The sequence below is a fragment of the Passer domesticus genome, chromosome 2 (assembly GCF_036417665.1).
Source record: "Passer domesticus isolate bPasDom1 chromosome 2, bPasDom1.hap1, whole genome shotgun sequence".
NCBI classification, from domain to species: domain Eukaryota; kingdom Metazoa; phylum Chordata; class Aves; order Passeriformes; family Passeridae; genus Passer; species Passer domesticus.
The window spans coordinates 84,129-111,888 of record NC_087475.1 but is presented as its reverse complement, the minus strand read 5'-3'; the positions used below and the strand labels follow the sequence as shown (position 1 = coordinate 111,888).

General features: G+C 46.2%; 1 protein-coding gene and 1 long non-coding RNA gene across 4 annotated transcripts; one reads left to right on the top strand and one right to left on the bottom strand.

Annotated features, from left to right (window-relative positions):
* Positions 1–1,721: 1,721 nt before the first annotated feature.
* Positions 1,722–3,526, bottom strand: LOC135290804 (uncharacterized). Its single transcript, XR_010353627.1, has 3 exons — positions 3,391–3,526; positions 2,132–2,358; positions 1,722–1,920 (listed from the first exon to the last, which is right to left on the bottom strand). It is a non-coding gene; the product is annotated as an uncharacterized LOC135290804 (long non-coding RNA).
* Positions 3,224–27,760, top strand: LCMT2 (leucine carboxyl methyltransferase 2). Of its 3 annotated transcripts, none has more exons than XM_064404759.1 (15): positions 3,224–3,617; positions 5,308–5,389; positions 5,712–5,892; positions 8,297–8,453; positions 8,878–9,067; positions 9,460–9,567; positions 11,599–11,689; positions 13,831–14,088; positions 16,125–16,355; positions 17,363–17,460; positions 19,606–19,793; positions 19,995–20,130; positions 22,065–22,351; positions 23,961–24,711; positions 25,053–27,760. In XM_064404759.1, exons 1-13 carry the CDS (start codon positions 3,451–3,453, stop codon positions 22,230–22,232), a joined length of 2,055 nt encoding a protein of 684 aa, XP_064260829.1. In that variant the 5' UTR covers positions 3,224–3,450; the 3' UTR covers positions 22,233–22,351; positions 23,961–24,711; positions 25,053–27,760. The 3 variants fall into 3 exon arrangements, with proteins under 3 accessions (XP_064260829.1, XP_064260828.1, XP_064260817.1); XM_064404758.1 differs by having other exon boundaries at positions 23,873–24,711; XM_064404747.1 differs by having other exon boundaries at positions 22,065–24,711.

Below are 27,760 nucleotides of genomic sequence, written 5' to 3'. Positions count from 1 at the left end.
TATGTGTGATTCTGGTTTAAACATCATGTGGATGGGGAATTCTAACTTGGGGAAAGCAGCACGACATCTGCTGACAAACATTACAATACTGGTGATCCTTGAAACATCAGGAAATTGGTAAGAAATAATATCAGCTGCCAGCAGAGCAGCTGCATCATGTAGCTGGGAGCTTGACAAAATCTGCTCACAGTCCAATTATAGATTGGATTTCTTTTTCTGAAAGTCTTGTTGTAGATCCATACTAGTCAATTTTACAACTGAAGAGACTCTGTGCCCTCAACCTCTGAATACAGGGGTGACCTCAAATCATAACTCCTTTCAACTCCCAACCAAGAGGGGTTTGAAATGCTGATCCCAGAACACTGACATTGTGCCAGTAATCAATTTTAATGAAATAAACATAAGTAATGCCAATCCTTCTTGCAGTTGAACTAGATGATTATTGGTCTCTTTCAGCTGTTCTATTCTTTTTTTCATATATGCTTCAAAACACCTTTTGGTCTAGCTGTCTCATTAAAGTGGAACCCCTGCTTTGTTGATCACCTAATACAATCACAAATTCCTGTAATTCCTGCTTTTCAGGACACAGACCCCAATCTGTACCCATGAAGTGCTCTGTGGCACTCTCCTGGAAACAGCCCTACTGCTGACAATCATCTATTGGAAAAGCAGCAACAGAGTTTAAGTCAGAAGTTGATTAATCACTGATAAGCATTTAATGAGCTCTTCATGTACTACTGACAAATGTCTGAGACATCACTTCTCTCTGATGTGTCAAAAAATCTTTTTTTTTTCCCCTTCATGCTTTTCCCCTTGGAGGTCGGAAATTTGATCTTATCCCTATTTTACAGACAGGGAATTGAGACAGAGGTGAGGAGGAAACAATGGAAGAGACAGATTTTTGAAAGCTTTCAAGTCACCAAAGAAACTGTGAAACAGTCAGTGTGTAACTTGTGCATTTGGAGAGAAGAACAAGGCAGGGTCTTTATCTCTTAAACATAAATGGAGCTCTGAGAGGCTTGAGTCTGCTGATCACAGCAGCTGCAGGAGCAGAACCCCAAACACCAGGTCCCTAAATACAGACATAAAGGTTACTTTTGGAACTTCAGCTTCCCTCAGTGAAAATTAAAGGCTTCTGTCTTGCTCAGTAACTCTTTGAAAAAAGTCCACACCGTACAATAACTCAAACTGCAGTTCAGCCTGTACAGATGATGCCTAGAGAGGCAGACCTGGAACAGAGGCTGGACAGAGTTAAAGCAATAAAGTAGGGATTTATTAAAAGGCCTTCAAAGGAATCACCCTGGGCAGTACAAGAGCCTGGCCATGACTCCATCCAAGATGGGTCAAGAGTTTTCACACTTTTGTAAGTCTTGGTCCATTTCCATATTGGGGTTAATTGTCCAGTTACAGCTCCAGGCTATGCAGTCCCAGACTGATCCCCTCAATTCCCTGTTGTTTGTACTTTTTGGGACTGAAGCTGCAGTGATGTCCTTGGTTCTGGGCTGGAAAAGGATTGGTTTGTGTGGCTGAGCTGTGAGGAGGACTGCTGACACCTAAGGCAGTACAGAATCTGGAAAATACGAAATCTAAAACTTAAGGCATCACAGAGAGGAGAAGTAAATTGATCCAGTGTTTCAAGGTCTCTGAACAGCACAGACATACCTGCAACACAGCAGCACATGCAGTGTCAATTTACCAGGAGTACCAATCCAGGAGTGCAATCCATGTTTATTCATAAAATGCAGAGAATCACTGAATGTAAATGCAACAGATAAATTTGGTAATGTGTCCTTAAAATAGGGAAAGCAGCAAGAGCACAGGAGCTCTGTGGTAGGTGAGCAGATGAAGAGTGCTCCCACTGAGAAAAAGGAAGGCAGGTGGAGCTGGGCATCCCTTGATGTGGAGCTTGAGAGTGTTCTCCTGCAAGAAGACATAATTTTCAAAACTCTACTAATTTTTCCAAAATTGCCAATTCCAGCAGTGCCTAAAGTCAAGCTCTTGTCCTTCAACATGAACTGGGTAACACAACTTTAAAAAGTTCTGAATTACTAACACATAGATTTTTAAAAGCCCACAATATTGCATAAAAATAAAACACAGGGAAGTAAAATATCCTGGGATAGCAATGTACCTCCACTGGTGGTATTCCAAACAGGCATAAATTACATTTCTTGGAAATGTACATTGACTGTAGAGCTAACAGCAGTCATCATTCCCTCTGACAATGCGTGGCCAACCCTTCCACTATTCTGTCCAGGACTGATACTGTAGTATCAAACAATTTCACAAGATTTGTCATTTCCGTCCTATAAATACCAGCACACTGGGACCTCCACCAGATCCTCTGGTCCAAGTTCTCTGCAAAACAAGAAGAAAAACAAAACTCCCATCCTCAGTATTCTTGTTTGCCACATCTCCTCAAGTGTTGATTCACAAACCTATCTCACTATAATACCAGTGCAAAACCTATCCCTCCAGGCTAGCATTTCAGCACATCCATCGCACTTCCTCCTTCTCTACTGCAGTCTCCACAAGGCAATAAAACAAATCACTCTTTAAAGCCCTCACAACTGTTTCCTGCACTTTCCTTGTCACTTCTGTGACAAGACGGAGGATGATTGTTTCTTCTCTCCACTTCTGACATCACTGCCATTATATCTAAGGATATCTTCCTTTCTATCACTCTTTTTGATGGAGACAAGATTCCAGTGAACATCAAAGAAAGATAAAATCACAGTATTTTCCTGGACGGTGATGGGTTTTTTTGGAGATGTTTACGTTCTTAACAATGACCAGGAAGCAAGTCTCCCGTGACCGAGTTCCTGTGATTGCCTTCAGCGATCAAGGCTGGTGGATGGGGTTTTAAGCTCGGTGCGCCCCGGGCAGCGGTGCCCCTCCCACCGGTACCCGGTGCTCTCCGTCTCTCCCGACGAGCGGCGCCGCCCCCGCCCCCGCCCCGACGGGAGGCACCGGCAGTGCCGGCCGGGCCCGCGAGGGGGCGCGCTCCGCGCTCTCTGCGGCCGGCGCTGCGCTCCCGCTTCCGGTGGGCGCGGCGCGCGCAGCATGGGCCGCGGGCGTCCCGGCGCCGTGAGTGACCCCGGGGCCCGAGTGACCCCCGGCCCGAGTGACCCCGGGGCCCGAGTGACCCGCGGGGCCCAGTGACTCCCGGCCCGAGTGACCCCCGGGCCCCAGTGACCCGCGGGGCCCTGAGCAAGACCCGGGCCCGAGTGACCCGCGGGGCCCTGAGCAAGACCCGGGCCCGAGTGACCCGCGGGGCCCCGCTGCCGCTGGGAGCGGCCCGGGGAGCCTCGGCCCGGCTGCTTCGGAGAGCGAGGGGAGCGGAGGCTGGTCGGAGGGGATTCGGCGGCGGCGGACACCCTCCCCTCGGACCTCCTGAGGCTGCCCGGCCCCGCCATCCCGCGCCGGGGCCCGTGCGTTTCTCGGGTCGCGATGCGGGTCGGGGGCGGCAGCGCCGAGTCATCGTCCCGGCAGGTGCAGGGCACCGGCGGCAGCAGCGCCGTCAGCAAGTGCTCGGCGGCAGCGCGGGGCTACATCCAGGACCGGTTCCTGCGGCTTCTGGCGGGGCGGCGGCGGCGGCGAGCGCCCCTTATCCACCGGTGAGCAGCGAGGGCGCGGCAGCACCTTCAGCTGCGCCGGCGGCTGAGCCCCGCGGGGCGCGGGAGGGCATCGCGGGCGTCGGGCTGCGGAGAGCCAGGAGTGACAGCACGGGGAGAACGGCTTTGAGTTGAAAGAGAGTAGGTTTAGGTTACATATCAGTAGGGAGATCTTCCCTGTGATGGGAAGATCTCAGGGTGGCGGGGCCCTGGCTCTCCGGTTGCCAAGGGCAGCTGTAGCTGCTTCATCTCTGGCATAGTCGATGGCCAGGTTGAATACTGGGGCTTGGAGCATTTTGGGACAGTGGAAGGTGTCCCTGCCATGGCAGAAGCATGGAACGAGGGCAGCTTAAGATCCCTTCCACCACAAACCCTCATGCTTGGAGCTGTCAGTTGGGCAAGGCACAGCTTCTCAAACACAGTTTAAGCAAAGTACAGAGTGGCAACACGCAGTGTCCTGTCTCGCAGTAGTGTAACCGTGTTCGACTGTTAATATAATGTTACATGGCTTCTGGACCAAAACTGAATGGTTTGTCCTGAGAAGAATATGCCACCAGACTGGTTCCTAACTCCAGTGTTCAATGCTGCTGAAATCTTTGTAATATTTGTAATAACATCAACAGTTTTCTCATTAATTCCCCAGAACGTTACAATTTCTGTAAGGTATTTGGTGGCTCTGGGAAGCGAGATCTTTTGAATCAGTGGTGTCTGATGAGGAGAATGTCTCCAGAACTTTGTAAGACACAAGAATGTTTTAATGTGTGTTTGCAGAGGGCTCTAGGCTGATGACATTATGAAATTTACATAAAGTGAGGAGAGTAGTTTAATACAATCCAAAGCACTGTGAATTGCCAAAGGAGTTTCATTCAGGGGAAAATCAAATAGTGGTGCTCAAGCAGAAGCTTGCAGGCCTGTGAAGATGTGCTCATCAGGAAACCTGCACTGACTTGTCACACAACATTGGCATGCCAAGCTGAATTCACAGCAGGAACTCTGTATTGCATTTATCAACAAGTTTGGGACATCTTAGACTGTGAGATCCCTGTGAGGTGTGAAGATGATAACATGCTTGTTAAAGGGCGAAAAAAGCTGGAATATAGCCAGGTGGGTCTAGGATGAAACTAACTAAAAGAGAATGCAGAGAAACAAGAGGCACCAGTCCATGGCAGAGTAGGGAAATGGTAAATGCTTTTCAGGAGTTAGTCTGACTTAGTTCTGTTTATTCAAGAACCAGAGAACAGGATTCCTCTCTCACTTTGCCTTTCCTCCCTTTTTTGTTCCCTTCTCACTACATGAGCACACACATTCATTTTGTTGTTATGGCATATGGTTTGGGACAGGAACTCAGGTATCAGCCATCTGCATTGTCAGGGAGCATCATCACTGTCAGGATTCGTACATTTTCAATCAGCAAATATTTACTTATGCAAAACAGAACTAGTCCAGCTGGGTTATCTGCACATTTTCTCTGGGTTATCTGTTATCCTGATGGTTAATACACACACTGGTTGCAGGAGATCTGTATTTATTACCAAGCTCTAGAGATGACAAAATCATCTCCCAGTGCAGGTCTGTCACAGGGTAGAAGCTGAGAGGGGAAAAAAAAAAAATCGTAATTTTTTTAAATTGAAGCTGCCAGTGCTGGAGAAATCAGGTTTCTGGACAGTGATTACAACTGCATTTGTTCCTGCAGGGGTTATTACATCCGTGCCCGTGCTGTCGATTACTGTGTTCAGGACTTCCTGCTGAAGACACAAAGCCTACCCAGGACACAGGTACATTTTCTCTGGGACTTCTGGCATCTCTCACTAAATGTGTGTAAAGTCTTCCTGGCATCTGGGCAGTGCCTCGTTAGTGCATCTGTTGGGATCCTTTCCCAGCAGGGCACAGAAATCTGACTGGCAGTTCTGTGGCTGTCCATATATCACTTTGGCAGCAGTATCTGGAGGGGGGCAATATCCACACAAAATTCTTCTGCCTCTTGCAGGAGGTTGCCTGATTTTGTCACTGAAAAGATAATATTTAATATTTTTCACACCTAGATGCTCAAGATGCTGCTAGAGTTGAGTATAATTTTTTCTGATACTTCTTCTGCAGATCCTGTCTTTAGGTGCTGGCTTTGATTCCTTATACTTCCGTTTGAAGGATATGGGTCTTCTGCATCACACTGTGGTATATGAGGTAGATTTCCCAAATGTGGCATGCCAAAAAGCTACGCTGATCAAAGGAGTTAAAGAGTTGTCAGCACTGGTGGGAGACACTGCAGGGGAAAGATTAGGTATGGCATTCATGGAAGATTTTTTTTTGTACAAAGTGTTTAGAAGGAATAAACACAGCTTCAGCCTTCAAAAAGGAAGGGATTATAGTAGAGGAAACTGTGAAATTGTAGATGAAAAGGATATTTATTTTATGAAAAACATTGAAACAAATAATTTGTAAGCATTGAGAGATAATAAGAAGCCAGGATGGATTTGTCAGGAGCTGATTGTATCAAAAACCAAGGTCAGTTTTTTTCTGTTGCAGTTTCTGAAAGGGTTGTGTCCAGCTTGGAGCATGCTGGTCCAAAACCAGTGGCAAACTGTAGCGTGTCCAGTGGGAGGTTATGAGGATGATGAAGTGGTGGAGCAGTGATGTAGGAGGGCAGGCTGAGAGAGCTGGTTTTGTTCAGGTGTCTGGGGAGGAGTTTGGGAGCAAGGTGAGTCTTACAGCACTCTGCAGCTTACCTATTGGAAGAGGTTAGAAAAGACAGAGCCACACTTTTCTTGGAGGCATAAAGCAAATAGTCAAGGGGCAGTTGAAAGTGGCAACAAAAGGAAATTCCAGTGATGTATAATGAAAATGTTGGGGGACAAGATTGTGCCATATGAGTAGTTAAAAATGGGAACAGATTGCTTAGAAAGGTGATGGAATCTCCAGCCTTAGGGACCAAAACCACTACAGAGATACAGCTTGACTGGACAAATCTTTGAGCAAGATAATTGCCATGAGGAAGCATTTGGGCAAGATGACTTTTGAATGTCCCTTTCATCCCAAATTATACAATAATTTATGGGCTTGATGGGTAAGAGAGGAGGTTTGAATTTTAAGTGTCTTGACTGTAATAAAACACTAATTGTTATTTCTCCTGACTTTTTTTTTGCCCTCCAAGGCAGGAGAAAATGAGCCTTGTGAAACTGCTGCAGAATTTTGTGCCAGCTGAGTGCTGAGGGGTAAAAGGAGGAATGTAAAGCATGTGGATCACTAGAAGTTTCTCCTGCATCTGTTTTCCTCCAGCATTTCCAGTAATGCTCTAGATAATGTGCTATAGAAGATGAAATGTCATAAATCTGCAGGAAACATGGGGACTTGCAATAAGATGAGTGATTGTAGGAGTTCGGCAAAGTACACAAAGGGTCTGGCAAGCACGGAATGAAATGCAATAGGTACATGTGTAAGCAGCTGTATTTAGATGGCATTGATCAATTTAAATACAGATGGAAGACAGCTATAGAGAGTGAGTTCCTGACTCCCAGGTCTTAGTGAGTAGCTCTTCCACGAACTTGTTCATTTTCTTCCTGAATCCATTCACATTTTTGATATTGGCAGGGAGCTCTGTCCATACCAAGAATCTTCAGGTACTTCAAGGAAGGTCTCAGATAGGTTAACTGTGCTCAGGACAGATACAGTTGTTGGGCTGCAGAGACAGAGTAGGTGATTGCTAAAGGTACTTTACAGTTTGGTTTGTTACTCATGTGGTTTTGACTGAAAAGGTCAAAAATAGGCCATAACTTACTATATTCTGATGGGATACAGAAGCATGATAATGCTTGCAGATAATAAACTGGAACTTATTTCTGAGGATGGTGATCTGTGAGTCAGGTCCTGGTGTTTGCTGAGAGCTAGCATATGCACTTTCAGGACTCAGTGCTATTATACAGAAATGAAATCTGTTTAACAAACAAACCAACTAAGCCTAGGAAACCTAAGAATGGTGTTTGATTGTGAGGGGAGCCACTGAAATTCTATCAAAGCAATGATGCTTTCTTAGCCTAAAGTGAAAGGTGTATAAATGAGAGCCTTTTAGGTTTGATTTTGAATTACACTGGTTCAAAAAAATTTTCTTAAAATAAATATAATAAAGTTTTTTTGTTACAGTAAATGTAATAATTCTGTAGGTGAAATTTGCGTTAGGAATACGGGAGTTTTAGACCTGCAGTTAATGGATCACGTGGCACTATCCCTTCATGGGTCATGTAGTGATGGGGATTTTCTTGTACATGTTCCAGAGAAATGTTGATGGACATAGTGTCACTATAGGACAGGAAAAAACACAATGCGAACACGCTGCTGTTCTCAAGGTAAAAAGGGGAAGTTTATTTTCTGACTACATTTACAGATTTCCAAAGGTGACAGCAGATTGGAGGGTGACAGTGCCACCTCTCCAATGACACTGGACAAACCAACAGTCCAACACATTTCTCTTCCTCCATAAAAGAATGCAAAACAATAAGTTATTTACGGAAAGTGTGAGAAAGTTTGCTGCAAGAGTGTAAACATCAGAAGGCTTAGAAAATCTTAAAAAATCCGGGTGACAGACATAGCCTTGTGAGTGATTGCCTGTGGGTTTTATTTTCATGTTTGTCTCTTTTGGTCTCAATATTGCAGCAGCACCATAGTGAGGTTGTATCATTTTTATCTCCTAGGAGCCATTACCTTTTCTGGAGATGATTATAAATTACTGGGAGTGGATTTATCAGAGCTGTCTGAGCTGGAGAGAACCCTGGAGGAAGCAGGACTGAACAATGAAATCCCCACCCTCTTCATCGCAGAGGTGGTGCTCACCTACATGGAGAGCACCAGGTCAGCTGAGTTCTCTTCTCTTGCCCAGTGGTAAAGGGAAAACAGCAACCTGATTCTGAGCGCATCTCCTTGGGCTCTGAGACCTGGTCTCTTGAAACTAAAACCTTGGGAATTCTGTGGCGTCCCAGATAGCTCCCTACATCGTAATTATGATGATGTAATTGATGTCCATGTGATATCCTAAAAGGAAGGAAAGAAAGAAGAAAAAATCTCAAATGAACGGTTTTGAGGTTTGTGTTCTTCTCATCCCCTGAATTGCCTGTGCAGGTGGGGAGGAGATGTTCAGCACAGCACTCTCATTAGTGTACTGCCACTTGTCAGGATGCCTTAACAGCAGCTTTGTGGTGTTGCAGAAGGATGCACTGCATGTGTCGTGTGATGCGTGGGCCCTCAATTGAATTTCTTGCGCACAATCTCCCAACAGGTCAGATGCCTTGATCCAGTGGGCAGCAGAGCATTTCCCTCAGGCGTGCTTCCTGCTGTATGAGCAGGTGCACCCAGAGGATCCCTTTGGACGCGTCATGCAGCAGCATTTCAGGCAGCTGAGCACTGCGCTGCGCTCGCTGGCACAGTACCCTGACTGCCAGGCTCAGCGCAGGCGCTTCCTGGGCAAGGTGAGCACCTGCAGCTCTGGGGCGTGCACGAGGCATGATTTATCTGAGGATGGTTGGAACACTGAGTGCTTGCTGAGTTCGGGTGAAGCAAACAAGGTTGAGGCTGAGCTACTGCCTTCTCTGGTAGCATGACTCGACATTAGAAGGTGCTTCCAGCTGGCTCGCAGCCTATGGCCTCATGGGATTAACGGGTTCCTCTGAGACTTTTGATGTAATAAGTTAAATTTTTAAGAACTTTACAGATGAGAGATCTATTTTCATCAGTTTTTAGGAAGCTCTTGCTTTAGCTAAACATGGCTCATGCAGGTGTTTAATTTAGGGTCTTTGTTTTCCTGTGGAAAGTGAGTTTCTGTCCTTACAGGGATAATAACTTTGAGGAATTTGTCTTTTAGGGCTGGACTGAGTGCACTGTCATGGATATGAATGAGTTTTTCACCTATTGTATTCCAGAAGATGAGCAGCAAAGAGTGCAGACTCTGGAGCCTTTTGATGAGTATGAGGTAACCCTCCATTATTCTGAAGATCAGGGACCTGGCTTTGATATCATAAGGTATTTGCAATTTCTTACGGTTGCAATTCTGTACAGAGCTGCTGAGGCACAGGTGTTCATGGAGGCAGAAAGGACCTTGGATCAGCTTAGTTAACACAGAGGCCATGGGGACCTTCTGGTGAAGCAGCATGGGAAGAAGGCTCTCCTTGATCTTAGAAAAGCTGCATGTTCCTTCCTCCCTTCCTGTGAGCAGTCTCTCAAGGAGACAGGCTTGTCATAGCAAACTACCTGGGAGTATAAAAGAAGTTGCTAAAAGTTGGCATGGATTCAAGGAACAATTACTTTAATGAAAGAGAAATCCATTAAGGATTACTGAATACATGAGGATACACCTGATGTGCTGTTCCTGACTGCATTTGGTTGAGAGCATTTCTGGGGAAAGCAGATGCACTTTTCCTGCTCTCTTCCATTTCCATAGACTACTTTATTGTTTGTTATTGTTGGATACAGGTTATTTCAGATTTTTTTGGTCTGACTTTGTACAACCATTCCTGCATTAATGATTGAAATTCAACTATGACTCTGTTCTTTGCCATTTTTATATTAACTACTGGCAAAGTTTCCAACTATTTGAACTATAGAAGTGAAGATAAGTGCAAGATAGTAACTTTGAGCTAAATATCCTGTGGAATACTTGCTAGAAGTTTCCCTTTTGATTTTACAGTTATCTGTTTATAATTTTAGAAATTGAATAACTGTAGTATGAAAACAATTGAATGTGCTTGAATTTATTTTGCCAGCATGCTAGGATCTGCTCTGCTGTATTAATGCAAAAGTGGTGACAGAAGGTGGTGGCAAATTTGCTAAGTGGTTTAGAAATGCCTACTGGAACTGTAGGTCAAGGTCATTGTTCATACAGTGGGAAGGTAACGACTTGGTATTGTTTTCCTTACAAAGGAGGTTAATGTGCATGAATCCGAGCTGGAAAAGTGAACAGGAGTAAACGATGTGACAACAGAGAGTTCTACAGTTAGCCTTTGAGAGAAAGATTAAGTAAGGTCCGAGGTCTTACTGTAAACAAACTTGTTCAAATTAGGTCAAAAATGTAAAATAAACGCCCAGAGTGGAGGGAGACTATTTTTAGAATAATTTTCTTAGGGACTAATAGTGGATTCTTCCATTTTCAGTATTTACATTAATTTCTGGATGTCACTTTTCAAAAGATGCTTTTTACTTCTAATATGGGTTGGGGCAATGAAGCTGATACAGTGAGTTCTTGTGCCTTTTAAATTCCTGTTTATGCTTGCCAGTAGTCACATAGTTGGCTGAATGTATCCCACCCCACAGGAATGAACACACTCAATTCCCTAATGTCCATAAACGCCACAGTGAGCTCTCCTTACTGCTGGTTTCCTGTACATTCCTTTTGCTTGTGCTTATCATAGCAAACTACCTGGGAGTATAAATGTTTCTAAGGCCAGACTGAAAATAATGTATTGTTGTCCGTCACAGAGCATGTTGCACCTTTTAGCATTTGTGATTTTGTTGGAATCATTTTAATCCCTCTGGTATAAAGACCTCACTCTTTTTTATGATCAGAACTCAGAGGCATAAGGGGAAGCTAATTCCAAAAGGAAGAACTTTCCCATGCAACACATAGTTAAGCTCTGGGATATATGTTGGGCATGTTAAAAGTTCATGTGAGTTCAAAGAGCAGCTGGGTAGGTTCATGCATGAAAAATTCTTCAAGGATTGTTCGATACAAAGACGCAGCTTCTTGCTTAGAAGATCCCTGGGCTGTAAATTTTTGAAAGTTGGAGTGAGAGAGGCAGTTCTTTTTCCGATTCAGCTTTACCCCTCTGATTTTGACCATTGATGGGAGCAGTGCTAGGCTGTTGGTATTTGATTTGGTCACACTAGCTGTTCTGAGGTCCTTACTACTGTTTGCTCTAAGATTTTTAAGGGGTTTGTTTTTTGTTTGGCTCTTTCATTATTGGTTTCTTTGGTTTTTTATTTGGTTTTTACTTTGGGCTTGCTACAGGAATGGCACCTGAAATGTTCTCATTACTTTGTGTTGGCTGCATCAAAGGGGATGGAACCTTCCTGGACTCCGTTGTCACCCAGTGTGACAGGTACACACCAAGTAGTTTTCACATTATTCTTTTATCTCAGATAGGTGTCTCTGAGAGGTTTTAGGAGACATTGAAATCCTGGAAGGGGCAGATGGGATGCTGCTGTCCGGTAGCTTTCTCCACTCCACGGTAGTTCTGCTGTCCAAACCAAGGCCAGGGCTGTGGCCTAACACTGCTGGTTCTGATCACTCCTGTTCTTTCAGCTTATTGAACCTGTCAGTCTGATCAGCTTGTCATTTGTTCATACATGAGCCCCTCCAGTGCATGGCTACAATGCCAGCCTACCCTGCTCCTAGTCCTGTTTTTGGGATCTCCCTTTCAAGTTTATTCCTGGTTGCCTCCACGTACCAGTCTCTCCTTCCAGCTCCCAGAAGGTTGTTCTGTTTTCTTTACTGCCCTGTCCAGCAGACCACTCAGGAGCCTGACATGAAGCTGTTCCTTGCTTCCTTATCCCTTGTGGGTGCAATTGTTCCTGCCGTATTTCTGTTTCTGAAATGCTTTTAAATCTGTATGTCACTTTTTTTAGATGGGAAAGTGGTACAGCTGGTGAAGAGCCAAGACCAGTATTGTCTTATCAAGATAAAAAGGATTTGGTGACCATAGCAGTCCAAGAAATTCCTGGTTTTGACTGATTGCTTCCTTTTTCAGGGTAGAAAGCAGAAGGTTATTTTTAACCTGTTTTATATCACTAGTGTTCACAGTATAGCACCACAGGTAGTTGTAGCTTCAAGAGAAGGTTGAAATCTGTGTTCTAGGGAGCAAGAAAAGCAGCTGAAAAAGGATAGGGCAGGATGGTGTTCCTGAGGCCAACAAGGCCACTGAATCCATGTGTTGTGTCTGAATTAGATTTGAAGATGTTGGGAAATGGAAGCTAAATGAATGTGGGTGAGATTTAATGTACTGTGTGATTGTCACTGGTCCTTAAGTTAAATGCTTGAAGGCTCCTAAACGCATAGTATCTATTCTTAAATTAAGAAAAAAAAAATCTAACATTTTCTTAACAGACTTTATTACAGTAAAGACATTTGATTAATTAGAGACAGGATTAGGGTCTTTCTGCTGTTGTCGCTGTTGTATTCAAAAGTGATAGTAAAAGCCTTCAAAGTCCAGTGAGTTGTCCATACTTAGATATATTTCACTGGGAATGCAAAAGGTACGTCTCTAATATCAGTAAAGTGCCCCCAGTTACCCAGTCACATAGACTTGGGTCCCAGTTCAAGAGAGTTCAAGTACTAAGTCTTCCAAAGAGATTGTGGTAAGTATATTTTGTGACATGAAAAAATTCCTCCATCTTTAAAAGATAAGTCTGTAAAAAGACATATAAGCCCAAGGATATGAAATTTCTTACTTCATCAAATGATTAAGTAGGGTCTTGTACAAAGCAATGATCAGTACAAGTAATTTTTCTGATTATGGCATACAAAAAATGGACAGCAAGCTGCTCCTCCTCCACTTCATCATCTCTTACAACACAAGAATAAAGCCCTTGAGTAAAACAAAGATTCCAAACCGATTAAAAGAAAACAATGTGTAGATGAGGCAGAGTCCTGTGCTGAGAGTCTACGTCATGCTAAGGGATATAATATTTAAAGAGAAAATACTTAGGTAACTGAAAATACTCTCCTATAGTAGGACCACTGGAATTAATACTTGTCATGCTTCAGAATGTTATTTCAGTGCTTCTGTGAAGGTAGGATCAAAATCTGGGAAGAAACTTTGAAATCAGCTTCCAGGTATTTGTCCTTTTTCTGCTGTTCTTTGCTGTTCATGTAGCCAAATATTGCCTTAATCAGATACGTCCTCCTTTTGAAGTACTGCAGTGATTGATATCTTGCTGCAGCAGTTTAGGACACTGCACTTGCTTGGCCAGTCTTACATCCGTCCCATGAAAGCAGTCTCAGAAGTTCAGGAGCTGAGTGGGCAGAGTAGAAGTTACAGTTGGTACAGTAGTAGTTTTAACCATTATATCCTGATTTCTAGGGCATGTCAAGTTATCTCTGTGCACTGTCAACTTGCTTCTCAATTTTTTCTTGAAAAGATGAATGGTCATTTTGAAAAGGTGACATGCTTAATCTCTTACTTAAGATGTAATCCTTGGTTTGTATTTGTGCCTAAGTTCTTTGGTTCTCTTTGTCTTCCAGTTCCTTGTCACGCTGGTCCTGTTGGGATGTCAGGGAGTGTCCCTGCAGCAGTGTGTGCAAGGCTGTCAGGAATTCCTGGCCTGAGACGTTACGGTCACCACTCTGTTCTTATAAAGCCCAACATGATTCTCACCACGGGAGGCTTTGGGGAGGAGGATGGACAACACTGCCGTGTGAGAAATTTCCACATGCTGAGTAAGCATGCAGGCCACTGGGAAGCTGTCTGTGTGACACAGAATATTCCTGATAAAAGATGGGGTGAGTTCCCATACCGATGGCAATGCAAGGGGATACCTTTCTGCTAAAAGTGAAAGAAAGTCTAGTGAAAAAGTGCTGTCATGGCACAGTGATGCAGGCAGTCACAGACACCTGACGGGTCTGGTTGCTAAATGTCCCATCCTGCCCTTTGGTCACCGCAACCCCATGCAGCGCCCCAGGTTGAGGGCAGGGTGACTGGAAAGCTGGAAAAGGACCTAGGGGTTCTGTTTGACAATGGTTGAACATGAGCCCAGGTGGGCAAGAAGGCAAATGGCACCTAGCTGGTATCAGCCTAGAGTGGCCACAGGCCCAGAGCAGTGATTGTCTCTCTCTACTGGACACTGTAGAGACATTTGGAGTGTCATGTCCAGTTCTGAGCCTGTAACAGAAAGAGAGACATTGAGGGGCTGGAGTCATAGAATCATAGAAGGAATGGGGTGGAAAGGACTTTAAAGATCATCTAGCTCCACCCCTCTGCCATGGGCAGGGACACATTCCAGTAGACCAGATTAACCAGAGCCCCATCCAGCATGGTGTGGAACACTTCCAAACAAATGGCAGCCACTTCTCTGGGCAACCTATGCCAGGGCCTCCACATTTTCACAGAGAAGAATTTACTCCCAGTATCCCATCTAACCCTGCACTCTGGCAGTTGGAAGCTGTTCCCCCTTGTCCTGTCACTGCAGGCCCTTTTCCAAAGTCCCTCTCCAGCTCTCTTGGAGTCCCTTTAAGCACTGGAAGGGGTGCTAAGGTCTGCCTGGAGCCTTCACTTCTCCAGGCTGAACAGCCCAGACACTCTCAGCCTGGCTTCAGAACAGAGGGGCTTCAACCCTTTGATCAAGCTAGTGGACTCTGAATTTTTCCAACAGCTGCATGTCTTAATTGTGCTAGGGACACTACACCTGGATGCAGAACTCCAGGTGGGGTCTCAGAAGATCAGCATAGGGGGTGAGAATCAGCTCCCTCAACCTGGGTGAGAATCATCTCCCTCAACCTGCTGGCCACACGTCGTTTGATGCAGCCTGGGACATGGTTTGACTTGTGACCACGTACTGCTGAGTCACTGAACATTTTGTCTACAAATGCCCCCAGGTCCTTCTCCCCAGAGCTGCTTTTGATACATTCTCTGACCAGTCTGTATTTGTGCTGGGATTGCCCCAGCCCAGGGGCAGGACCTTGCCCTTGGTCCTGCTGAAACCCCATGAGGCTGGCACAGTCCCACCTCCCTCTGGATGCCACTCCTGTTCCCTCCAGCGCATGCCTGCACCACACAGCTCCTTGTCATTGGCAAATGTGCTGTGGTGCCCTTGGTCCCACTGTCCATGTCACCAACAAGCATGTTAAATAGTGCTGGTCCTTAGGGAGACCTGAACAACAGCACTCACCTCTGGTCTCCACATGGACACTGAGCCGGTGACTGCAGCTCTTGGAGAGAGAGCATCCAGCCAGTTCCTAATCCACTGAATGGTCCATCTGTCAAATCCATGTCTCCAGTTTAGACGCTGGGTGAGACGGTGTCAAATGCTTTGTACAAGTCCAGGTGGATGATACCTGTCGCTCTTCTGTTACTACAAGATCATTGTAGTAGTGCCCAAGGGAACTGGGAGGGGCGGGGAGCTCAGCCTGAAGAGAAGGAGGCTCAGGGGGAAGCTTCTCACTCTTTACCACTACCTGAAAGAAAGATGTAACCAGGTGGAGGTCGGCGTCTTCTCCAAGGAGACAAGGGACAGGACAAGAGGAAATGGCTTCAAGCTGTGCCAGGGGACGTTGAGGTTGGATATTGAGAAAAATGTCTCTAAAAAAAGGGTCATCCATGGCTGGCACAGGCTACCCAGGGTAGTGGTGAAGTCCACATCCCTGGAAGAGTTTAAAAACCATGTGAAAGTGGCTCTTAGGGACGTGGTTTAGTTTTGCCTTTGAGAGTGCTGGAGGAGTGGTTGGACTTCATCATCTTTAATGGTCTTTTCCAACTTAAATGATTATAAATTTTATAGAAAGACCACCTGTGTGAAGCATGATGTTTTGTATCTCCACAGGTGAGAGGTTGTACCATACTGTGTCTTGTCTCTCAGACACTCTGGCTCTGGTGGTAGGAGGACGAACATCCCCATCGGGCACAGGCTTGGGAATGTTGTGGCTGAAGTTCCCCAAAACCTGTGGTGCTTCAGGCCCAGATGACGTTGCAGTGGAGCTTGTAAGTGTGCAGCCTGCTGCTGAAGCAGCAGCTCTGCGTTGGAGACACAGCACAACTGAAATTACATTCAAAGGTAAAAAGCCTGGAAAGAGTGGAAATGGCTGTAGGTATGCAGGATCTTTCACTTGACCTTGTTGAATTTCATGAAGTTCGTATTGATCATTCCTCAAGACTGACAGTAGTAAAGAAATTAAGAGGCTTTGAGATCTCTTCTTGACACTTGAAATACGGTAATTTTTTATTTTGTTATGTACATAATCCCTGGTGGCAGGTAGGATTGAAACCTACTGTAATCCATTCTGGAAGACTGATTCTTTGAGATCATCTGTGGCTGAAGCTATTCATGCTTGATCATGGCGGAAATAAGTTTTGTTCTCTCTGAAGAATATTTTTTGGAGAACAGGATCCCAAGTTCTTTATCCCAAAGTCCTTCAGAAGAAATACTACTGTTCTAGCAGCAATTCACAAATACTCAGTAGTTGTGAGCAGCTCTAGAATCAGGTCCTGCGATAGCAAGCTGAAGGTTGGTCTATTAAAAGATCCTGGTTGTAAGGGGCAAAAACTTAAGCAGTGACATTCAGGAGCTGAAAGCTGTCCTTTCCTAAGATGTCCCATTCCTGCAGCTGGCAGGGAACTTTCCAAGAGAAGAAGAGGGGAATTGTTAAGCAGTTGTTAGTCTAGTCTGGAGTACACTTTCCATTTGTGGAGCAGTTTAATTAACACTGTAGCATTCAGCCTTCCAGTCAGAATTTTATATCAAAAAAGCAAATGCTAAGTGGGTAAATAAAATTTTATTCATAATACATTGGATTTTGTCTTTGTCAGACTGTATTGTTTCATCTTACTTTTGCCTTGATATTGCTTTGTAGCTGAAGAAAGTGACCAACAGGTGTTATCTGCACAGTCCATTCTGAATCAGTGGAAGGACAGCATATAGTGCAGTAAATGCATGTCCTTGACATCTACCCAAAGTATTACTGCACCCTTTTTGTCAGCTTCCCTTCTATGCAAACAGAAATTTTTTTCTGTTGTGGCACACCAGATTCTAAGTTCTGCTACCTCCTGGCTGTGTTTCCCTAGGTGAGCAGTACCTGTTTGTGTATGGTGGCCGCTCTGCTCTGGAGACTGTGCTCGGCGATTGGCATTTCCTGCACGCTCCAGAACTCTCCTGCACTGCGGTAAGAATACACTCTGTGGGGATTAGAGTTAGAGCTGACTTCTGAACACCCAGCTTTTTAGTCACATACAGTCTCTACAGAACAGTGGAGGTTGGAAGTGACATCTGGAGGTCATCTAGTCCAGCATTCTAACTTAAAACTGGTCTAACAAGAGCAGGTTGCTCAATATATTGTCCAGGTAGGATTATCTCCATAGATGGAGACTCCACAATCTCTTTGGGCAACTTACTCCAGTGCTTGACCACCCTGATAGAACAATATGAGGGGGTTTTATGTCTATTTTTTTCTATGTCAGTTTGTGCCCATTGCCTCTTGCCCTTCTGCTGGATGCTACTGAGAACATATTGTCTCTGTCTTCTTTCACCTCTCCCATCATGAACTTAGTTAACTGTGAGCTGGACATTTTTGTGGAAGGATACTGTTGGAGACAGTATTAAAAGCTTTGCTACAGTCAAAACTGCCTCCACGTCTGCCGATTTGCCACAGTCATCTAGATTGCTGAATGTGTCATAAGAGGAAATTGAGTAGCAGAGGACTTACTCCCTCATTTACATACTGGCCACCAGCCTATGTAACTCTGTTTACTGTAACTCTTTGAGCCCAACCTTGTACATAGCACAGTTGTAGGGTGGGAGATGCATAATTGCAAGAGGTCACAAGCTAAGCGTGAGTAAGCAACATCCCACTGTCGTAGGAGGCCTACACTGTGTCTTCAGCTATGTAACCAGGAATGTTATCTGGTAGACACATGAATTGCTTCTTTTGTTTTTTACAGTGTTCTTAATGTCAGCAGACCTCCTGTAAAATACGCAAAGCTGACAGCTGAAAAGGAGGTGTAGGAGTGTAGGAGAGTGCCCCTTAATGACAGAGTGGCAAAGCTAGCCTTTGTTCCCCAAAACAGGAAAGAAGCCTAGAAGTTTCTCTCAATGATTAGGTAAAAAGCCACCTCATAGGACCTCAGAGACTTCACCAAAAACTCAGGGTCATCTTATTGGATAGAAGCCAAAAAGTCCCGCCTGGCCCATCAGGTAGAAAAGAGGAGAACAAAAAAACTAAGAGGCTTTTGTGAAGGTGTTTATACCAGGGGCAGACCTCTGTACCTGGCTCGAGTTTTTCTGTTTGTTATTTTGCCTTTTATTAAACCTTTTTGTTTCTAACACTGCAGCAGAAGCCATCCTGCTCATTACTTCCCTCCAAAGGTAATAGCTAAGCTATCCTTGGGTGTGTTAGGTTCCCTTTTGAGGGTTCATAAGACCTGGCCCGAGAAAAAGAACCTAGCAGACAGGGTGTAAAACAGCTGTATAGAGATATGCACCAAGAATGACCAGGCCACATACCTCACAGGGGGAGGTTTTGAAGGTCTTCTAGCTGTTGAATCTGAAGAAGATTCAAGATAGAAATAAATTTTCTAATATTTAAAATACTGCTGCAGAGAAGAAAATAATTGTTCTTAATTTTAACTTTGAGTAGTACAGGGAATCAGATGGACACTGAGAAAAGCTATTGATTGTGAAGCTAGCTGAGTCTGCAATAGACTGCCTAAAGAGGTGAGAAATTCTTGTTACTGCAGACTTTTGGAAATGGTTACATAAACATCCATCCATCCAGATGATAACATATAGTTTCATTTGTTGTAGGGAAAAGGTATGGATGAAGTGACCTCCAAATTTTTCAACATCACTTATTTGCTGTGATATTCCTTTAATGCCTGACCTTACATATTTTCATTTAGTGCTTGCACTAAAGGTTTTATTTCTGGATTTTAGTCCTGCAGTTGAGCCTTTTAACCCTCTCTATGGTTTGAGCAATTGATCACCTGCTTTGCTGGTCTCTGCATTAGTCTATGTGTTTCTAAGCTAACTTGGAGTTCCCAGGTGTATGTCTTGAGCAGAAAGCAGCCTGCAGGAATGAAGATAAAGTTACCTCTAATAAATGTGTGAAAATATAGCCTCTAAGGACTGATTGTATTAAATGTACTGAGAGCCAGACACAATGAAAATGGGAGCATGAAGCAGTCCCTAGAGGAACATGTGGGGAAGGTTCGATGTCAAAAAATGCAACCCCACAGGAAAAGGCATTTAAAAGCTTGGACATTGAGCAGACACTTAGCTTGGCAAACTTCAGCCTTGGATTGTGTTTTTTCAGATTGCTGTTGAGGGTCCAGTCCCAGAAAGCCGCCACTCTCACAGTGCCTGCAGCTGGGAAGGAGGTGTGCTGATTGCAGGAGGTCTGGGAATAGCTGAGCAGCCCTTGGGTTCAGTTTTCCTTCTGAGGGAGCTTGAACATGGCTTTCAGTGGCAGATGATAGAGACACACCCTCCTCTTGTCCCAAGGTAAGCAGAAGGCATTCATAGCATCATAAAATGGTTTGATTTGAAAGGGACCTCTTAAAGGCCGAGTAGTGCAACCTCCCTGCAATGAGTTAGGGGCATCTTCAACTAGACAGGTTTCTCATAGCATTCAGCAGAGACTCTTCAGCCTGTCTCTACCAGTGTCCCTTGCTAATGCAGTTCAACCTCATTTTGATCTCACAGGTATTCACATACTGCACATGTGCACGAAGGAAAGCTTCTGCTCGTTGGTGGAGTGTGGCTCCATGCATCCTCTGTGCCAGGTGTCACTGTCATAGACTTAATGACTGGTCTCTGCTTGAACTATGTGATTAATGTGGTAAGTACTGACATTTTTCTTTCAGGATAAGCAGTGTCCTGTGAAGGAACATAGTAACTTTATGGAGAGATATGATCAAATTCCAAAATGCTGTTACCCAGCACAGAGAACGTACAGTGTTAAGAGAGGGAGAGGTGGAATGTGCAGAAAACTGGAATGTGGAGTCGCTCTGTTTCAGACAAGGGGCAGCAGAACTGAAATGGGCACAAGCATAGTCACTTCAGGATGTCTGTGGAGGAAGGGAACAGGTAAACCAGAGGCTAAGTTAGTGTTTATGAAGGTCTGTAGTATAATTTCATTGAGAACTTTCGGATGGAAACTGCAGTGTGCTCTAGCTGCTGCCTGAAATATGAGAAAAAAAAAACACCACAGAAATACTGGAAACTCCACTGGAACATAAAAGCTTCCTGTAAGGATGATTGGACCCTGAACAGATTGCTCAGAGAGGCTGTCATATATCCATTATTGGCGATATTTGAAACCTGACTGGGCAAGCTATTGAAAAGCTTGCTTGAGTTGAGCCTGCTTTGAATGGGGTGGTTGGACTGGATGATGCTTGGAAGACCCTTCCTTTTCACTTACACTATTTGGTGACTTTCTTCTATGCATCACTGAAGAGCAGTCATACAGGTGGTGTCACAAAGCAGGACTTTGGCATACTCTGGCCAAAACTTGGTCTATGTCTTTGAGTATCCCTCATCTCAGATAATACTGCCTTGAGTAAAAAAAAGACATAGATCTGTTGGATGAAATCCATAGAAGGGCCACAAAGATGAGCAGAGAGCTGGAGCTGATCTCCTGTGAGGATGTGCTGAGAAAGTTGGGGTTGTTCAGCCTTAAGAGAGAGGGAGGGCTCTGGGGGGCTTCAGAGCCCCATCCAGTACTTAAAGCGGAGCTTGTAAGAAAGGTGGGAACATACTTTTTAGCAGGACCTGTCGTGATGGGACAAGGGGTGGTGGTTTTCATCTAAAGGACAGTAGCCTCAAACTAGGTATATGGATGAAATTTTTTATGAAGAGTACGGTGAGGCACTGACAAAGGCTGCCCAGAAAAGCTTTGGCTGCCCCATCCCTGCAAGAGCTAGAGGCCAGGTTAGATTGGGCTTGGAGCAGCCTGGTCTAGTGGAAGCTGTCCCTGCCCAGTGCAGGGGGTTGGAACAAGGTGGCATTTTTTAAGGTCCTTCCATCCCAAACCATTCTCTGTTTCTATAAGAACATTTCTTTGGCCTGATAAGTTTTTATTTGTCCTTTATGTAAAGAAACAAGTTTCTTTTGATAACTGTACATATGGCACCTGTTGTTGGTGAAACTGGAATTTGTGACGAGTCCATTTTTTATAGTGAACAGTGTGTGTGCATCCAGTTGACCTTGCAGCATTTTGCTAAGAGAGTAAAAGCATGAAACATGCTTAATTGTAGCTTAGTTTTCAATTACTGTCTGTAGCAGAAGTTATAAGTGGCCTCATTTAAATAAAATAGACTGTCCTTGTTGGACAGCAATGAGGATGGGTACAGTGATAGCAAAGTTGTATCTAAAAGAATGTAACTTTTTTTTGTTTACACTGAATAAGAAGTTGCAGATGGATTAGTGTCTTCCTTTGCTTGGGACCTGTTTGCTTTGACTAAGGTGAAACTAGGCATTTGAACCTGCCAGTTACATAGATAAGCTCTGGAACTCCTTGCCACAGGCCACGAATGCCAAAGATTTACATTGAATCACTGATTGGCTACCTTCTTGGGAGGAAAAGCATTAAGATTCAGGGAGTACAAAGGCATTTTCTCTCATTAAAAAATCACTGAACTGCAAGTTGGTGGGTGGGTGTCGTGGAGGAGTGCACCTCAGAGGTTACTTGTTCCTATATTCTCTAGCTGTCTGTTCTTGCCCACATTCAGGGCATGAAGTCCTGTGTGTTCAAAATCTGCTTTCCTTTTTCAGGAGCACCTGGAGTGGCCATTAATGCTACATAATCATAGCAGTGTCTTTCTGCCAGATGAGAAGGAGCTGTTGGTTATAGGCGGTGGTGGAAACTGCTTCTCCTTTGGGACACACTTGAATCCAGAGCCCGTCTTGCTGAGCCTCAGCAGCATCCTGACCAGACACTGAGTGGGACCAAGCAGGGCTGAACCCTGCTACTGCTCTGTGGGGAGACATCTGTTCACTCGAAGTCCAAAAGCAGCACAATATTTCCACAAAGGCTTTGTGTCCAGAATGCATTTGTGAAGGTGGGATCAGCAGCAACAGTTACAGCGAGGGATTCAAACCTCACTGGCTGTTGTGTTTTTACAGCTCTTTGTGTTGCTGTAAATAAAGTACTTCAAAAGCTGGCAGCAGTAGTCCTTAGAGGTGAAGAACAGTGTGGTTTGGGTTGGAAGACACTGTAAAGATCATCCTGTCTTACCCCCTGCCATGGGTAGGGAAACCTTCCACTAGACCAAGTTACTCCAAGCCCCATCCAACCTGGCCTTGGACACTTTCATGGATGGGGCAGGAACAGCTTCTTGGGGCAACTTGAGCCAGGGCCTCACCAGCCTCACAGGGAAGAATTTCTTCCCAATATCCAATCTAACTCTGTCTCATTTAGAAGCTGTTTTCCCATGTCCAGTCACTCCACGCCCTTGTAAATAGTCTTTCTCCATCCTTCTTCTTGGCCCCCTTCAAGTACTGCGAGGCCACAATTAGGTCACTTCAAAGCTTCTCCAGGTTGAACAACCCCAATTCTCTCAGCCTTTCCTCATAGCATGGAGGTGCTCCATCCTTTTCATCATCTTGGGGTCTCCTCTGGATTCTCCACATCTTTCCTGTGCTGGGTCCCCAGAGCTGCAGGCAGCACTGCAGATGAGATCTTACCAGAGGGCAGAAGTGAAGAATCCCCCCCCTTTACTGCTGCTCACACTATGGGATCAGCCCAGCACACAGGGCCAGAGCATGTCCAGCCTTTTATTCACCAGCATCCCCAAGGTCTTGGCCAGGACTGTTCTTGATCTCTTCATTCCCCAGCCTGGTTTGATACTGGGGGTTGTCCTGATCCACATGCAGCCCCACCAGTTGGTCATGTTAAACCTCATGGGCTCCCACGGGCCCTCTTCTTGAGCTTATTCAGGTCCCTCTGGATGGCATTTGGTCCTTTAGGATGTGGAGCTGCTAGAATGACTCCAGAGGAGGCCACAGAGATGCTCGAAGGCTGGAGCCTGTCTGTTCTGGAGACAGTCTGAAAGAGCTGGAGGTGTTCAGCCTGAGGAGGAGAAGGTTCCAGGGAGACCTTAGAGCCCCTGACTTCAAGAGAGCTGGAAATAAACTTTGGACAAGGGCCTGGAGTGCCAGGACAAGGGGGAATGGCTTCCCTTTGCCAGAGGGAAGGAATAGATGGGATATTGGGAAGTAATTGTTCCCTGTGAGGCCCTGCACAGGTTTCCTGGAGAAGCTGTGGCTGCCATTTATTTGGAAGTGTCCAAGGCCAGGTTGGATGGGGCTTGGAGCAACCTGGTCCAGTGGAAGGTTTGCCTGCCCATGGCAAGATGGTCGTACTTGATCTTTAAGGTCCCTTCCAACCCAAACCAATCTGTGATTCCATGATGGGTGACTGACTGCACATCAGTTGTTGGGTGCAGAGAAATTGTTAATAACTTTGTTTTCTTCTTTCTTTCTTTTCTCTCATCCAATATTTTTAGAATTTGTTTCTATTTATTGAACTGTCTCACTTTATGAGTTTCTTTCTCACTTTTTTTTCCTTACTGAATTGCCAGCTAGTGTTAAAGCACAAGACCCTTCCTTAGCTCCAGTGCCCTTCTCTGGATACACTCCAGCAACCTCAATGTCGTTATTGTTGTGCAGGGCCCAAAACTGAACACAGGATTCGAAGTCCAAGCTCACCAGTGCCCAGCACAGGGGCATGATCACTGCTCTTGTGTCATGGAGGCTCCCGAAACTGAGACAAATCATCTATTCAAAAGAGATCTATTTTATGAAGCAGTTAGCCTCCTCTTGCTCTCAGCAATTACAGATCCAACAACAACTGAAAACAGATTCATGATGTCAAATGAAATTGTTACCACCTGACTGACTTAAAGAATCCTGAAGGTTTCAGCAGGGCAATGTGGAATGCATGGCAGCAAGGGCTCTCCATTGGCCTCCTGTGGGGCTCCTGGGTATCCATAAGGGGGTTCTGACTGCCCCAGGATGATACACAGAGGGCTCTGTCTGCCCCACACTGTCACAAAGAGATTTCTGAGTGCCCCACACTGTCACAAAGAGGGCTCTGGCTGCCCCATGATGTCACACAGGAGACTCTGCCAGGCTATAAAAGGGGCACCACAGGAGCAGACAGTGCTGGGCACCACAGTCTGGCAGTGTCCTGGCAGACAACAGCCTCAGCCTCTGCCACCCCAGCAGGTTGGATTCCCCGCATGGGATCCTGCAGCTCTCTGGGGAGCCTCTTCACCAGCCCGTGCTGGTGACCTGGATTGCCACAGACGGTGCCATGGCCTTCCTCAACATCTTCACCGTGGGTGAGCTGGTGGCAATCACCATGGTGGTCCTGCAACTCATCCTGGTCATTGTCATGCTACGGGACAAGTGTCTATGGGTAGGTGGCCTCTGATCTGCTGTGTGCACTGGGCTGGGCTGGGCTGGGTTTGGCTGGGCTGGGTTGGGCTGAGCTGGGCCGGCCTGGGCTGGGCTGGGCTGGGCTGGGCTGGGCTGGGCTGGGCTGGGCTGGGCTGGGTTTGGCTGGGCTGGGTTGGGCTGAGCTGGGCCGGCCTGGGCTGGGCTGGGCTGGGCTGGGCCAGCTGGGTTGAGCTGAGCTGAGCTGGGCTGGGCTGGGCCGGGCCGTGTGGGTTTGGGGTGTGTTGGTGTGGCATGCCTGGCAGGACAGTGTGGAGCATTCTGGGGAGCTGCTCTTGTCTCACCCGTCCGTGGTTCTTGCAGAGGATCCGTCAGAGCCCAAAGCATCCAAGCGCAGCGAGAGGCCGGCTGGAGGGGCAGGGCAGCGTGGGCAGGGCACGGGGATCAGCACAGACCGGGCTGCCCCATGGCAGCTCCCCACGCGGTTCTGTGAGCTCCAGGAGGCGTTTCCCAAGGTTCATCCGGAGCTGCCAGGACTCCCAGGCGCTCTTCGAGGAGCACCGCAAGGAGCTGGAGGCGCAGCTGTCCCAGTGGCGATGGGGCCGGGGGAGCGGCATGGTGGTCCAGGCTGATACGCATGTTACACCAAGGCTGCTGGGGGCCAGAGAGCGTCCCCAGTGCCTTGGAGTGGAGTTGGCAAGGCCAGACAAGTACAAGGTGACAGAAGAGAACAAACCTAAGGACATAAGACGACGCAGTAGCAACAGCTCCGTGATGCTGCAGCGCAGAAGATCTGTGGCCATTGCCAGGTTGCTCCCTAGACTAGTGGTGATCATGAATCCCATTGTATTGGAAAGCAGCTGCAGCTGCAGCAGCAGCAGCAGCAGCAGCTCAGTGGAGCTGGAATACAGCACCAGCACTGCTGCTGGAAGGTTCCTGAGGCAGCTTCATGCCCATCTTCGGAGATACCTGGAAGCCTGGCAGACACGCCATGGGCAGCGCCGACGGTGCTTCAGCATCCGCTTGAGGCCTCGGTGGTGGCGGCGGTGCTGGACCCAGTTGAGAAAAAGGGTGTAATAAGAATGAGTAGTCAGGGAGGGGCAGGGGAGGAGGGGGTTTCAGGAACTGCCTGGGACAGCACAATCCCTGGGCCTCTACAGAGCCCTCTATGGAGCCTTCCTGTCCTCTGGCAGATCCTTTACAATTTGGCTGAGCGTCCCCTCCTCCAGGTCATTGATAGAAACAGGACTGGTCTCAGTGCTGCCCAGGGGAGCCCCACTGGTCACGGGATAGCAGCTGAATTAAACTGTCCCCTACCACTCTCTGGGTCTGGCCATCCAGACCTTTTTTTACTGTGAACAGTGGACCTGTCCAAGCCATGGGCAGCCAGTTTCTCCACAAGAATGCTTTGGGGAATGGCGTCAAAGGCTTAATAAAAGCCCAGGTAAACATCATCCTCAGCATTTTTTGTCTCCCACCAAGCAGTCACTTTGTCACAGAAGGAAAGCTGTGGACAATCCAGGAAACTTCATTGCACCCTGCTTTAAGGGTAGACTGAAGGACCCTGGGAACTACCACTCTGCCTACCAGCCTTCCCCTTGTGTCTGAGAAGATTCCCACTTTGGTATCTGCTCTTCCCCTGATTCTTACCCATCAACCCTTGACTCTGTCATCACCACTGTCAATTCCTAGAGTCAAAACATGCTGTCATATACAGGGCTGCCTCACTGCTTCTCCCTTGCTGAGCCCTTCTGAAGAGTTTATCTCCTCCCAAGTCCTTGTGCAACACCAGCCTATTTGTTGGCAGGATGCTGTGAGGGGCACCAAAGGCCTTGATGCTCAGCACTGATTGAAATATCCCAGGGCTGTCAACAGTCTGTTCAGCACAAATCCAAACCACAGGCCCACTGGAAGAAATTGAACTCTTCCTGCCCAACTCAGCATGTTCTCCAGCCTTTAATAATCCATGTTGTGTATGTCCTGCTCAGGTCCCACACCATCACAACACATGCTCACCACTCCTTTGCCCATTAAATGTCTGGGAAATGTCCATCAATCTCCAGAGCTGGGCAGCCTCTGTCCTGTGGAACCAGTGAAGTGGAGGGTGATGGAAGTGGAGGATCTTGTAGAGCCAGATAGGAGAAGCAGCTCCATTGGGCTGTGTAGCACTGTCACCCTTGCTCTGGGTAGAAGTGGTTCCCCAGGTCTTCTGCTTTCCCCTTTCCAAAAATGGAGGTTATAGTTCCCTTTTTCCAGTCATCAGGGACTTTACCTAACTGGCACAATTTTCCAAAAAATTATGGATAATGGCTTAGCAACTTCTGCTAGTTCCCTCTGGACCTGGGGGTGTATCTCTTCAGGTCCCATGGACTTGAGCACATTCAGGTTCCTTAGATGGTCTCAAGTCTGATCCTCTCAGTTGGCTCAGGGTCTTAATTCTCCCAGTCCCTGCATTTGCCTTTCTCAACTTGGCAGCATGGCTGGAGCACTTGGCATTGAAGACTGAGGCACAGAAGTCCTTGAGAACATCAGTCTTCTCTTTGTGCAGGGTAGTCAGGTCTGTTTCCTTCTGGAGGGGGCCCACATTATCCCAAGTCTCTTGCTTGCAACGCATCTATAGAAGGCCTTCTGTTATCCTTAATATCCCTGTGCTTGCCCTCCCCTTAATCTTCACCCACAAGCTCTCAGCTGGCTCCTCGTACTTCCCCAGGCAGAGTTCCATATCCCTAGAGGGCTGCATCCCCTCCTCATCTTCCTAGCTTGTCTTTCCTAAAAAGCCTCAGCCCTTCCATTCCAGTGCTCTAGTCATAGGAGCCATCCTACTATGTCTCCGAGGTATTCTGCTTTCCTTTTCACTTGTTGGTCGTTGCCAGTGCTTGCTTTTATTCAGATGGGAAAATTGCCAAGCAGTTTGGTTAAAAATGGCTTTCCTAAGTGTTTGGAGGAGATGAAAGAACCTGAAACTGTTTCTTCTGAAAAGTCCATAAAGATGGGATGCAGTATGAAGCTCACTGCTGTAACTGGCCAGTAACTTTCACTGATATTTTAACTATTAAAAAATGTGACTTCTA

What these genes read in the sequence shown, in the direction of transcription:
- LCMT2 (XM_064404759.1), top strand. Translation starts at nt 3,451, where the DNA reads ATGCGGGTCGGGGGCGGCAGCGCCGAGTCATCGTCCCGGCAGGTGCAG. An exon ending in CAGAACTCTCCTGCACTGCG is followed by an intron (nt 17,461 to 19,605) that starts GTAAGAATACAC and finishes GTGTTTTTTCAG; the next exon opens with ATTGCTGTTGAGGGTCCAGT. An exon ending in TGAACTATGTGATTAATGTG is followed by an intron (nt 20,131 to 22,064) that starts GTAAGTACTGAC and finishes TTCCTTTTTCAG; the next exon opens with GAGCACCTGGAGTGGCCATT.